At 44.2% G+C, this 12991-nt stretch overlaps 1 protein-coding gene across 4 annotated transcripts in view; it reads left to right on the forward strand.

Moving 5' to 3' along the window:
- Positions 1 to 12991, forward strand: part of BCAR3 (BCAR3 adaptor protein, NSP family member) — a 179071-nt gene that overhangs the window by 158299 nt on the left and 7781 nt on the right. For all 4 annotated transcript variants that reach the window (XM_034779730.1, XM_034779727.1, XM_034779728.1 and 1 more), the window contains 4 exons: positions 2369 to 2497; positions 4025 to 4467; positions 6794 to 6894; positions 9008 to 9654. In XM_034779730.1, the coding sequence (XP_034635621.1) occupies positions 2369 to 2497; positions 4025 to 4467; positions 6794 to 6894; positions 9008 to 9654 (1320 nt within the window). The remainder of the gene's footprint in view (positions 1 to 2368; positions 2498 to 4024; positions 4468 to 6793; positions 6895 to 9007; positions 9655 to 12991) is intronic.

A 12991-nucleotide genomic window follows, 5' to 3' on the forward strand; every position in this document is an offset into this window, starting at 1 on the left:
AGAACCCCCCTCGCTGCTGGCTCCCTACTCGCCGCCTCCCTCCCCCGCTAGCCCCCCCCGCTCGCTGCTGGCTCCCCACTCACCACCTCACTCCCCCGCTAACCCCCCCCCGCCTGCCGGTTGCTCCCCGCTCGCCGCCTCACTCCCCCACTAGCCCTCCCCACCCGCCGCTGGCTCGCCGCTCACCTCCTCACACACACCCCCACTGCTGGCTTGCTTCTCTCCTCCTAACCCCCCGCGCTGCTGGCTCGCCACTCGCCTCCTCACATCCCCCCCTCCGCCCGCCGCTGGCTCACCGCCCGCCTCCTCACACACCCCCGCCCACTGCTGGCCTCTTCACCCCCCTTCCCGCCACTCGCCTACTCACCCCTCCCGCTCGCCTCCTTACCTGATGTAACAATGCGGTTCTGGCGGGACCCAACTGAGAGTGCCAATTCAGGACAAATTGCTAAAACAGGGCAGTTACAGCCCAAGGCTGGGGTTTTTCTACCTCTAAGGCAAACCAAACCAGCCAGACAGTGAAGACTTTGGTCTCCCCCACTGACTAACCACAAGTCATAAAAGCAATTCCCTTAGACACTCCAGTTTCCCAGTATCACCACCAGTGCCACTCGTTATGGGGACAAATGGTTATGAAAACCAATACCCCAGTAAAAGAAAAAGGATTCTCCTGATCCCAAAGGATCAAGCCCCAGACCCAGGTCAATATACAAATTAGATCTTACCCACAAATCATGCTGTTGTCAATCCTTTAGACTCTAAAATCTAAAGGTTTATTCATAAAAGGAAAAAGATATAGATGAGAGCTAGAATTGGTTAAATGGAATCAATTACATACAGTAATGGCAAAGTTCTTAGTTCAGGCTTGTAGCAGTGATGAAATAAACTGCAGGTTCAAAATCAAGTCTCTGGAATACATCCCCAGCTGGGATGGGTTATCAGTCCTTTGTGTAGAGCTTCAGTTTGTAGCAAAGTCCCTCCAGAGGTATGAAGCAGGATTGAAGACAAAATGGAGGAGAGGCATCAGCCTTTTATAGTCTTTTCCAGGTGTAAGAACACTTCTTTGTTCTTACTGTGGAAAATTACAGCAAAATGGAGTCTGGAGTCACATGGGCAAGTTCCTGCATACTTTGCTGAGTTATAAGGCGTATCTGCCTTCTCTCCATGGGTCAACTGTATAGCTGATGGTCCTTAATGGACAATCAAGCAGGCTAGGCAGAGCTAACACCAATTTGTCTGGGATGTCTCCCAGAAACATAGCATAGGTTTGAAATACAGACAGTATAGAGCCAATATTCATAACTTCAACTACAAAATTGATACACACATATAGACAGAATAATTATAACCAGCAAACCATAACCTTGTCTTAGACACCTCATTTGACCCCCTTTATGCAAGATTTGGTGCCACTACAGGACTTTGGTTGCAACCATGTTCTATATGGTCCCAGTTCAAATCAATAACGTGACATCTGAATATCGGGACAAATGGGGTCCTGATTGTACATCGATTGGGATGCGGGACAAAGGGTTAAATATCGGGACAATCCCGATTTTATCGGGGCATCTGGTCCCCCTAGTCACACTCCAGAGAAGGACTAAGGGCCCCAGATGGAAGTGGTACATCATTTGGGAATAGAGGGACATGGCAATCCCCTGAATATCCTGTGCTTGCTGAAAGGGGGAGAAATCCCACAGAAGATCTTATGGTTGGTATATTACAGAGGTGGAGGAATCCCCCAGAAGACCTTACACATTGTAGGGAGGTGCCCTAATGGGAGCTAAGATTTTTGCTCTCTTCAGGAAGGAATAAGGAGAATTGCCGGAAGATGCAGGGTTCAATGAGTCTGTACTTCTACTTAGAATTAAGTGTTTGAAGGGAAAATTGCCTTTAATAAGGCAGATATTTCACATGCAGCGTAAATACTGAATTGTCCACCCTATATCTATCCTGATAGTTTAGGATATTCTTTCTTAGAATGGGGCAAAAGAGCAAAGTTCAGATCTGAATTAAACTGCGAAGTCTTGGGGCGGCAGCTTTGGACCCATCTCTGCTTCTCATCGTACCTGGAATTCTGACTGGGACGATGCAATTACTGAAGTGGCTCAGTAGGTGCCTGTTATCTCTTGATGCACAGATGGGCCAGTTATTCTGCACTCAGCACAGTGTGTCGTCATTACGCACCTGACACTAGTTCTTGTAAATACAGATTAGAGATCAAAGGCAGGTCAGCTTTTTAAACGGCGCATCCGGCATGTTCCAGTGGCTAGTGCAGAGTATGTGACATATGGGATGAAAGTTCTGAGGGATATAAAATGTTAATCACTAAACCTGGCAGAGTCAAACCTTTTAATCTTTATTGCAGTTTTCTAGGGAGAGGCAGGTTATGGACAACACCCCGGAAAAGCTGAAGAAAGAGTTAGAGGAAGAGCTGCTGTTGAGCAGCGAAGACTTACGTAGCCATGCTTGGTACCATGGACGCATTCCTCGGCAGGTATGTCCCTCCTGGATCTTCCCTTCCCAGGCAAAGCTATGGGCTTTCATATACAGACACAGACAGGTTAACACTGGAGTGTTACATACAGTCTGCATGAGGTCCCCAATTCAATAGAACCGGAATGCCTTCCAGTGTGAGAGAAAAGTGGTGTCTGATATTGTTTACTTAATATGCCTTGGTGAGAAATGAGACTGAGGGAAGAAATCCGCTTTTTCTTATACTTTAACAAACGAAAAACCATCCAGTGAAGAGAGGTAAGAATACTCCTCTGTGCTATAGACCAGAGCTACACTCTGTCCCCTAATATTGTTGTTCAGCTGTTGGCCTGAATTTAGATTGGTATGATTATCCAGAATTGAAAAATGTTCCAATCTTCTACCTTTCTTGAGTTTGAAATTATAAAAGAGCATACTAGTAGTAATAGTAGAAATAAGAATTAATAGTTATTTGGAGTCGCTATCTTTTTATTTTGGTCTTCTATGCCAAAAACATCACGAGCTCCCCCTGCTGGCTCATCATCAACGTGCACCTGTCAAACGCTGTTCTCGCAGGTATGAGCTGTCCTGGGGCCATCAGCAGATGCTGAAAATCAGGCAGAGCAGGCAGAAGCAGGCAGCTCTGTGGTTTGAAAATTAGTGAATTAATGTCTGTCAAATGGGAAGGGCCAGCTTGGTTCAGAAAGAAACAGGGTTTTTTCAGCTTTTATGTGCATACTGCGAAACAAAGAGAAGAATATGTGAAACCCATTTTAGGAATAGCTCTTTGTCTCTCATGAAGTAACTGGAAGTAATAACTAAAAGACAAATTCTGGTTGCCTGCAACAATGTCCTCTAAAATTGTGTAATTGTGTGTGTGTATGAGAGCAAAAGTTGTGTTATGTACTCCAGTATTCTGAGGCTACATCTACACTACAGGGGGCAGTCGATTTAAGATACACAAATTCAGCTACGTGAATAGCGTAGCGGAATTCGACGTATCGCAGCCGACTTACCCCGCTGTGAGGACGGCGGCAAAATCGACCTCTGCGGCTTCCCGTCGACGGCGCTTACTCCCACCTCCGCTGGTGGAGTAAGAGCGTCAATTCGGGGATCGATTGTCGTGTCCCGATGGGACGCGATAAATCGATCCCCGAGAGGTCGATTTCTACCTGCCGATTCAGGCGGGTAGTGTAGACCCAGCCTGAGTAACTTCATTCCCCTTCACAGATGAGTTTCTTTTGACAAATTGGGGAAATATGCACACAAACACGTGGACTGCATTCTCTGGCCCTGTCCTAGAAGGTCCTCACAGACTCCTATTGTAGAAAGTCTGTGAAATGGCCTCTGGATTTTAGAAGGAGCCAGAATTAGAGAGGGCAACATTCTGCCCCACGCTTTTCCTCTGTCCTGTCTTTTCTGGTTTTAAACCTGTGCTCACATTTAGGATTAAATAACAGGATTCTACTGATGTAATACTAGCCAAGGCTGAGTATTCCCCTTCTGACTCCGAATGTGGGGTTTTGTTTTTGTATGTTTTCTCTCTAAGGTGGCAGAAAGCTTAGTTCAGAGAGATGGAGATTTCCTGATTAGGGATTCTCTCTCCAGTCCTGGAAACTTTGTTCTTACCTGTCAGTGGAAAAACATCTCTCAACATTTCAAAATCAACAGAACAGTCCTCAGACTCAATGAAGCCTACTGCCGCATTCAGTATCAGTTCGAACTTGAAAGTTTCGACAGCATCCCTGGGTTAGTGAGATGTTATGTGGGGAATCGCAGGCCAGTATCAAAGCAGAGTGGAGCAATTATTTTTCAGCCTATCAACAGGACCGTGCCACTGAGGTGTCTAGAGGAAAAGTACGGAGTATCTCCAGTTCGACAAAAAGAATGCACTATCACTGAAGGAAAAACAGAGACTGCAAAAAGGCTGAGCCTCAGTATATACGGCGTGCAGTCCCCGGAGCACAGCTTAACCAGAGGAAATCTTTTAAGGTACTTTTCTCTTGTTCCACCATCTTCCATAAAGGGGAGTCAAGAACCCAATCCTGCTCCCACTGAAGTCAATGGGAGTTTTGTCCTCTACTTTCAAGGGGAAAGAATCAGGCCTCACGATCTCATCTAATAACTCATTTTTAAGGGCCTGATCCAAAGCCCAGTGAAGTCAGTGAAAAGACTCCCACTGGCTCCAGTGACTCCAGCGAGCTTTGGCTCAGGCCTTAGAGGACTAACAGCTTTAATAAGGAGCTTTAAGGTAACTGTCTTCAATTATATTAATGTAAAACACAGAGATTACTGATGCCATTTGAATCTGGCAGCAGCCCAGTTAAGTACAGATATTCTAACAAGTTAGATGAATGGTGTAATCAGATTTTGAAAATAATCAGCTCTAAAATATCTTTGAAAAACATGATTTGGGGTTTTTGCTCAGCAAGATGGTGTTTGCGCTCTGCAGCGCTGGTTCCTTTCACTCACACTGGTGTGACTCAGGAGCTTCTCCACCGAAGTCAATGGTGTCAAACCAGTGTGAGTGAAATTGGACTGAGTCTCTGTAAATACAATAATGGTGCAGCTTGTGCAGTAGCTTAGAAATAATAAAAATACTAAACATACATTGACGGTTAAAAAAAGTAAAAGGTTTGTTGTTACTCTCAAGTTGAGCCCTTTTTCTTCTGCTGCTGTGGAGAAAATGCCACAAATGGGTAAAGAGAGTTAAAAAGAGAGAAAATGAGATGGACTAAAATAAAGTGCACTAATAAAGCTGACTGTTTGGAAGGAGACAGCCGATGGATTGTAGTTCTTCATTACTGCCCAGTTCAGGTGTTGTATTGAAGAAGTCTTAGCATGCCAACAAAAAGGGAACCAAACTGCTATAGCAACTTTTTGACTACAAAAATTCCAAATCATTGTCTGAGATTCTCACCTGGATCCTGGAATCTGATCTACGCAGCTGGACCCCTATGCCTCTATGGAGCCACCGTGACTTGAACGGGACTCTGGGGGAGGAGGGGTTAGCCCATGAGGCGTCGCAGTGAAGTCAGTGGGACTTCAGACGAACGCAGAGGGGTGCCTGTGCAGCAGTGGGGTTGGGCTGCTAATGCTATCTGCTCTTGAACTTAGAAATGCAGTTGGTAGACGCTGTTAATGCCTTTTATGAAAACTGAATGTTGGCTGAACAAGTCGTTCATCCAAAGCCTGTAAATAACTATTCTGCATCTGATTTTCCTGGGAGTGTCAACCAAAGCATGTCCTTAATTACTCTCCTGTGGCTGAACCAGGGCAGAAATGGAAGAGCAGCTTTCTTTTCTGTTAGCGCAGTGATACTCAGACTGAGGCTCGCGAACCGCAAGAGGCTCTTTAATGTGTCTCCTGCAGCTGTTTGCGGCACGTGATATTAAACCAGTGGTGTGATTTTAATTATTAACTAATCAGGATGTTTTTACTATGTTATTAACCAAACCAATTGAAGTTGATAAAACAATAATAATACTTGGTCAGCCATTTTGCTGTGAGAATAAACTAAATATTTCTCCCGTCATCTGAATATATAGTTCTATAGTAAATGAAACAAATAATTCACACTCTTGTGGCTATTTTGGGCAATGTTGATCGATAATTTGGCTCCTGAACCGCTGAGGTCTGAGTATCACTGTGTTAGAGAATGGGTTCTTAACCTGAAGGTCGTGACACACCTCCTCCCTTCCTTTATGGCTAGGAGAGAAAAGGAGTCACAGCTCTTTCCTCTGCTGTAAGAGGGGTTCACAGCATGCAAAAGGTTGAGAATAAAGCATTAATTTCTGCCCTGCCATGTTGTATAATTACAGACCTATTACCATGTTTCACAAAGCAATAACTCTCAGTACTCAATGCTCAGAGCCAGATCTTCGCCCATACTAAGGGCAGGTCTTCACTACGGGGGGGCGGTCGATTTAAGATATTCGCGTAGCTGAATTCGACGTATCGCAGCCGACTTACCCCGCTGTAGGGATGGCGGCAAAATCGACCTCTGTGGCTTCCCATCGACGGCGCTTACTCCCACCTCCGCTGGTGGAGTAAGAGCGTCGATTCGGGGATCGATTGTCGCGTCCCGATGGGACGCGATAAATCGATCCCCAAGAGGTCGATTTCTACCCGCTGATTCAGGCGGGTAGTGTAGACCTAGCCTTAGGCCCCTTTGGGCTGCTCTGGCAGCGTAAGCTGCTGTAAGTGGGAAGCTGAGGACTCCCCTTAGTTCTGGCACAACTGAAAATTGGGCCTGTATATTAAGTGTCCTACTGCACTTTAATGATCTATTGTTGTGTTGCCTTTTTCCCCCCCTCAGAAACAAAGAAAAAAGTGGTAGCCAGCCAGCTAGTTTGGATCACGTCCAGGAGAAAAGATTCCCCCTAAAGGCTCACCAGTCAGAAAGCTACCTGCCAATAGGTATGTCTGTAGGCAGATTTCTAATAACTCCTTAGAAGATGCATGCCAGCAGGCAGGCAGTCTTCTACCCTGTCTTCAGGTTACATTTTAATATGCTAGAGATTTTCAGAGACTGAAGCCCACATGAAATTCACAGTCTCAAGTGTGAGAGTACTGAATACAGTTAGCATCTGATGACTGTTCAGTGGCCCATGGAAATGGAGTTGATATGCTCATTATAATTACTAGACCAAGTACTCTATTTCGAAGGCACCTATCAGCTTGGTATGGCACCCTAACAATCAGGTTTACACATCAGAAAAATGATTATTATGATTGGCACTAATAGGTCCACTTCTTGGCAGTGTCACCATCTCAACCCTAGAGTTTTACAAGACCCACAACAGTTTCATTGATACCATCCTGCCCATAGCTTCTTGAGCAGCTGTGGTAAACCTGATGCAATTTTGTACATTTCGCTGCTATTACTCAGGTAATGCAGCTAATGCAGAATCAGTACTCTGCTATTTTCCACCACTTGTTACTGCTGGTGGTTAGGGAAGAGGAAGTGGGGCAGCTGTAACTCTGTTCCTCTTATCCTCCTTTGATCTTCCTCTCTCTGGTTATATCACAATTCTGCTGCTGCTGCTGCCCCATGTAACTTTTCTGGGCAGCAGCAATATGAAATTTACAAGAATGTGGTCAGTTTCATTTGCATTACCCCACTGATAGAAGACTTACTAGCACTTGCCCAATTGCCAGAGAAATTTTGCTTACCTTCCACCCACACCCACACCCACCCTCCAAGCTACACCCAGAGGGGAAAATTGTAAGGGAACCCCCTTCTATGCCAAACAGGAGCACTGTGTGAGGAAGCTTGCACTGAGGTTGTGAGTAGCTCTATGGATAAATTCTGGCCTTTGGTTTCCAAGGCTGTCAATCTTGAACTTTTCTAGAGCACTAAATCTGTTTGAAAAATAAAATAAAATAAAATGGGTGTTGTGGGTTTTAAACTGATTTCTAAAGGCAGGAGTTCTCAAACATTTCTGTCGTGTGGACCACACCTTAATAGAAAGATTGTCTAGTCATGAGCATCTCTCCTTCCACTGTACTCCCAGACATAATTGCACAAACTGCCTTCCTTCCCATTTGCGATTGGATGAACGGCCTTCCTCCCATTCATGATTGCAACATTTATGTAGCAATTATAGCAATTACCCTGAAAAGTAAAATTAGGGAAGTATTTCATGTGTGATTTATGTATTTATTTATATTATGATGGTGGCCAGAGGCCTCCAATCAGGAGCAGGGCCCCTAGACACCAAACAGACATATAGTAGGAGACAGTCCCTACTCTGGAGACCTTACAATCTGGGGGTCTTTAATGCAGTGCAGCAGCTGGTAATGAGAAGTAAGACCAGCATGATGTCAGAGTCAGCACTCTGCAGACAACCAGCAAGTGCTCTGTTAGCCACAATTTGGGAACTTCTGTCTTCAGAATCCTGCAGCCAGCCCTCATTTGATGTCAATGGGATGTTTGCCTGTGTGCTAACTACAGGATGGGGCCTATGTGTGTAAATATTACAGTGCACACACGTTCCCCCACATTTGAGTCAACTGTCTTCTAGGGATACAGAATTAGAATCCCTGAAGTTCATTCTTTTCATACCTCACTACATGCCCAGACTCCACTTTAAGTAAGTTTTTCTTTCATTTCAAAACTTGTCATTCTTAAAAATGACTCATATGCCTTGTGTGGTGCAGCTATAAGGTTCTGTTTTTATCTGGCAGATCAAGTTACAAACTCACTCCTATTCCAAGCCAGGACTTTCCAGCCTTTGTGTGCTGTGGGGATGTGGGTTATTGTCAGTGTTACCACAGGGTGACATTACAGCCCAGCTGCTCTCTGTATTTGGGATTTTGTGAGGAGAATTTGCTTTGTAGCTCATCTCTTAAAATATATGTTTTAAACAGTGTTTGACAGAATGAAGAATTTACATGATTTGAAACACTTCCCCCAGTAAACAACAACAGCAACAAAAAAGAACTGTAAAGTGTATCTCAGGATTATACGTAGTATTGCCTTAGATGCTATTATTACAGCATAAAAAATGATTCTGTTCTTCACCTACAGGTTCGAGGCATCCATCTCAGCTACCTGAAGTAGATACAAGCCCATGTTCAAATTCCCCTGCATTTAGAACAGGCAGTGAACCTACTCTAAGCCCCACAGTAGTTCGGAGGGTCGCTTCCGAGTCGCCAGTAGGAGAAGCTCTTAGAGGATCAGACAGCCAGCTCTGTCCCAAGCCTCCACCTAAACCCAACAAAGTGCCCTTGCTGAGGCAACCTCAGTCTCCTTTAGCTTGGCACAGTTCAGAGGCACACTACTGTGAATTAAACCCTGCAACCTCCATAGACTGTGGAGCAACACAGCAATCTCTGTCTCAGAAAAGCAGCTACGTGGAGCATCTGATAGCTAAAGAGAATGGATTGCTCTCATTCAGGAACTCTGAAACAAGTTATCTGATCCATGAAGATGATGCCTTACAGAGCTCAATGGATCCATTAGCATCTTGGACTGAGATGGCTGAAGAGGGCAGCATGTTTGTAGCACCTGTTCTTGAGACAGTATCCAGTTTTAAACCAAATGATTTTGAATCCAAACTTCTTCCTCCTGAAAACAAGCCACTTGAAACACCAATGTTAAAAAGAGTTAAGGAGCTATTCACCAACAGTAATCCAAAGGTTATTGCCCAGCATATGCTTAGAATGGACTGCAAGGTAATTTTTTTTTTATTATTTGGTTTTTAATAATTGTAAAGGAAAGTAACTTTTCTGCACGTCACTGGATACCCTGCCAGATTAAGCTTTTTAAAAAAAAAAAGATTTGAAAGAATTAAAGGAGAGATCTGGGACTAAGGTAATGTATATATTTACTTGGGGGACTTGCAAAGATTTATCAAGGGGTAAGGTTGGAAAAGAGTTTTTAGCCTCTGAAGAATGATTACAAATTTGTCTCTGGACCAAAAATCCCTCTTAGTTGTCCCTAATTTTAGACCTATATTTCCCTCCATTCCAGACAAATTTGATGTTCTCTTTATTTGTTGTAGATTTATTTACAGCAGAAATGCTGACTCATGAAACTGAAATTAGGAAAAAATGGTATTTATTCTGAAGGAATGAATCCCATATCAGAGAGAGAGAACACCACACATTGCTCATGTTACAGGAAGGCACTCAGATTACAAAATGATGGGCATGAGATAAGAACCTGAATAGAATACAATCTGTTTTAGCTTCCTGGCTGAATACTGCTCTGCTAACCCTTGTTTGGGTCTTTGGGCCTTGACAGGATGAGAGGTAGTGGAAGGTGGCTGCAGAGCCTTTAGATGCAGTTCTCTGCTCGCATACCATTTGTATCCTCTAGTTGCACACCTTGGTAAGCAGGGCCAGCTCAGGCTTTTTTGCCGCCCCAAGCAGCAAAGGAGGGGTTGGGGGGGGAAGCCGTGATCGGTGGCACTTTGGCGGCAGCTCAACCGCGCCGCTTCATTCCTCGGCGGCAATTCGGCAGCGGGTCTTTCTCTCCAAGATGGACTGAGGCACCCGCCACCGAATTGCCGCCGAAGACCCGGACGTGCCACCCCTTTCTGTTGGCCGCTCCAAGCACCTGCTTCGTTCACTGGTGCCTGGAACCAGCCCTGTTGGTAAGCATCAGAAGCATGCAGATATTTTTACAAGGAGGCAGGCTTTGTTATACAGGCAAATCTTTGAGCAGCGATTCTGAACTCAGCAACATGGAAAAAGGAAGAGAGAAATTCAAGTACAAACAGCCCTTTTTACAGGATCATGATTTTATTTAAAGGGAACATGAAACGCATTTGAATTCTAAGTCATTTGAAGTGGATAGTTGTGAGTGCTGTATCCATTAGAAACACAGTATTTGAGAGAAAGAGTGGCATGGCTCACACTTCTTCGGTGTGAACCTGGTTCGAGATCCTCAAAGGTATTTAGGCACCCAATTCCCATTGAAATCAGTAGCACTGGGTCTAATGAAATCCAGGGGAGTTAGGGTATGTCATAATTGCAATGCCTATGATTCAAATGACATGAAACCCACACATCTTCTGGGTGTGGTGTTCTGTCCCGTCTAGTGGCACTGAGACCACTTAGTGAGCAATTAATGAGTCGGTTCTACAGCCTTAGCTAAGAGGCAGTTGGCTTTTTGCTCATGTGACAGAGGCTCATGCACTAAGCCCCAGAGGCCCCAGTTTGATCCCACCCATCGCCGACTGGGATCTGTCAGCATTACGTGGAGTAGCATTTCAAATAGCATTTCCTTCTTACCGCCATCAGCTCCATTACACTCCTTTAAACTTTCTATCCAATCTATTCTATAGTCATTAGAATTGAATGGTTATTGATCGATTCTAAATAATGGTAGCACCAGCCAGCCCATTGCGGAAAGAATGGAAAGGCCTTTCCAGTCCTGCTGCTTCTTGTTAGGAGTGCTTCACTGCGAAAGCATACTCAAGGTTTGTTAGTTTAAAAAGGGCGCTGGAGGCCAAAGAGATGGTGCATTGTAGTGATTTCCTAATGGCATATTTGTGCACTCACATGAGGCTATATAGGTGAAATCAGTGCATCAGTGAATTCAGTCAGTCATTTGGGAACTATATTAGTGAGAAGTGATATTGTTTCTAATTATGTTAAAAAATGTACATCACCTGCCCAATATCCGGGGGGGGGGGGGGCGGCAATGGCTCCTCCTTAGGCAGAAATGGATAATGCTGTTTGTTATAACTCAAAACAAACTCTTCTCTCCAATGTTTGCTGTAAAACTTGCCTCATAAAGATACAGCATTTGTCTCATCTGCTACTCACTGAGCATGAGATTTAGAAGAGAGTTGGTCAGTTTTTAAAAAAGATTTGCGTGCTCAGTGACCTAGCAAGGGCTTTTTCTCCCCCTCTGTGGTTTCTAATAACTTACACGGAGAACTGCACAGTTTCTCCAAGACTCATTTAGAAGTCACATTGGCGAATGGGACATGTGACTATTGTCAGCCATAAAAATGAACAAATGGTGCTGCAGTGATTTCAGGTGTATTGAGTAATGACAGTTGAACCTGCCTAACATGGATATTACACTGTAAGGTAGAAAGAACCGGGTTGTGCCAGTTTCCCCAACAAAATGCTACTGCTAGTACTTCCCCAATGCTAGTATACTTACTAGTGGCTCCACAGCCCCAAGGGAGCATGATTAGCCAGATAGAGGGGTGGTTAGCACACCCACCCTAACCACCTGCTGGCATCCACCAGTAGATGCTGAGGTAGTATACACTGTTTCTTTCTGAGGCAGTGGCACTGGCTGCTACTAAATGTGCTCCCCTAGGCCCTCCTGAGCCATTCTGATCCCCATGTGTCCCTCATACACAGAATGGCTCAGTGAACCTCCACTTAGCAGCTACACCTCTGCACCATCCTTCCGGAGGAAATGCCAGAATTTGGCTACCTTACAGTCATAGAATCATAGAAGTATAGGACTAAAAGGGACCTCATCAGGCAGGAACTACTAAACCTAAACCATCCCTGACCGTGTTTGTCCAACTTAAAAATCTATAGTGATGGGGATTCCACAACCTCCCTTGGAAAACTATTCCAGAGCTTAACTACCCTTATAGTTAGAAAGTTTCTCCTAATATTTAACCTAAATCTCAGTTAACGCAGTAATGTTCACAGTCCTCTTTATAATAGCCCTTAACATATTTGAAGACTTATCAGGTCCCCCTCAATCTTCTTTTCTCAAGACTAAACATGCCCAGTTTTTCAAACTTTCCTTATAGGTCATGTTTTCTAAGCCTCTTTAGAAAACTAATAGTTCTAATAATCGCACTTCTCTAGCCCTTATTTTTTTCAAAGCCCTGTGCAATCTAACTAATCTAGTACCTTTTCTCCTTCTACCATAGAAGTTTTAAAAATGGAATTTTAAAACCATCATAATAAGAAGAATGGCTTTCAATCTAATAGCAAAAGTGTGTGTTGAGTGAAGTAATTCACTTAGATTTACCCTAGTTTAGTAGGAAATCTTAGCGGCTGTAATTAGCCTAGCAAACTTAATTAA

Source organism: Trachemys scripta, chromosome 8, assembly GCF_013100865.1.
Source record: "Trachemys scripta elegans isolate TJP31775 chromosome 8, CAS_Tse_1.0, whole genome shotgun sequence".
Classification (NCBI taxonomy): Eukaryota; Metazoa; Chordata; order Testudines; family Emydidae; genus Trachemys; species Trachemys scripta.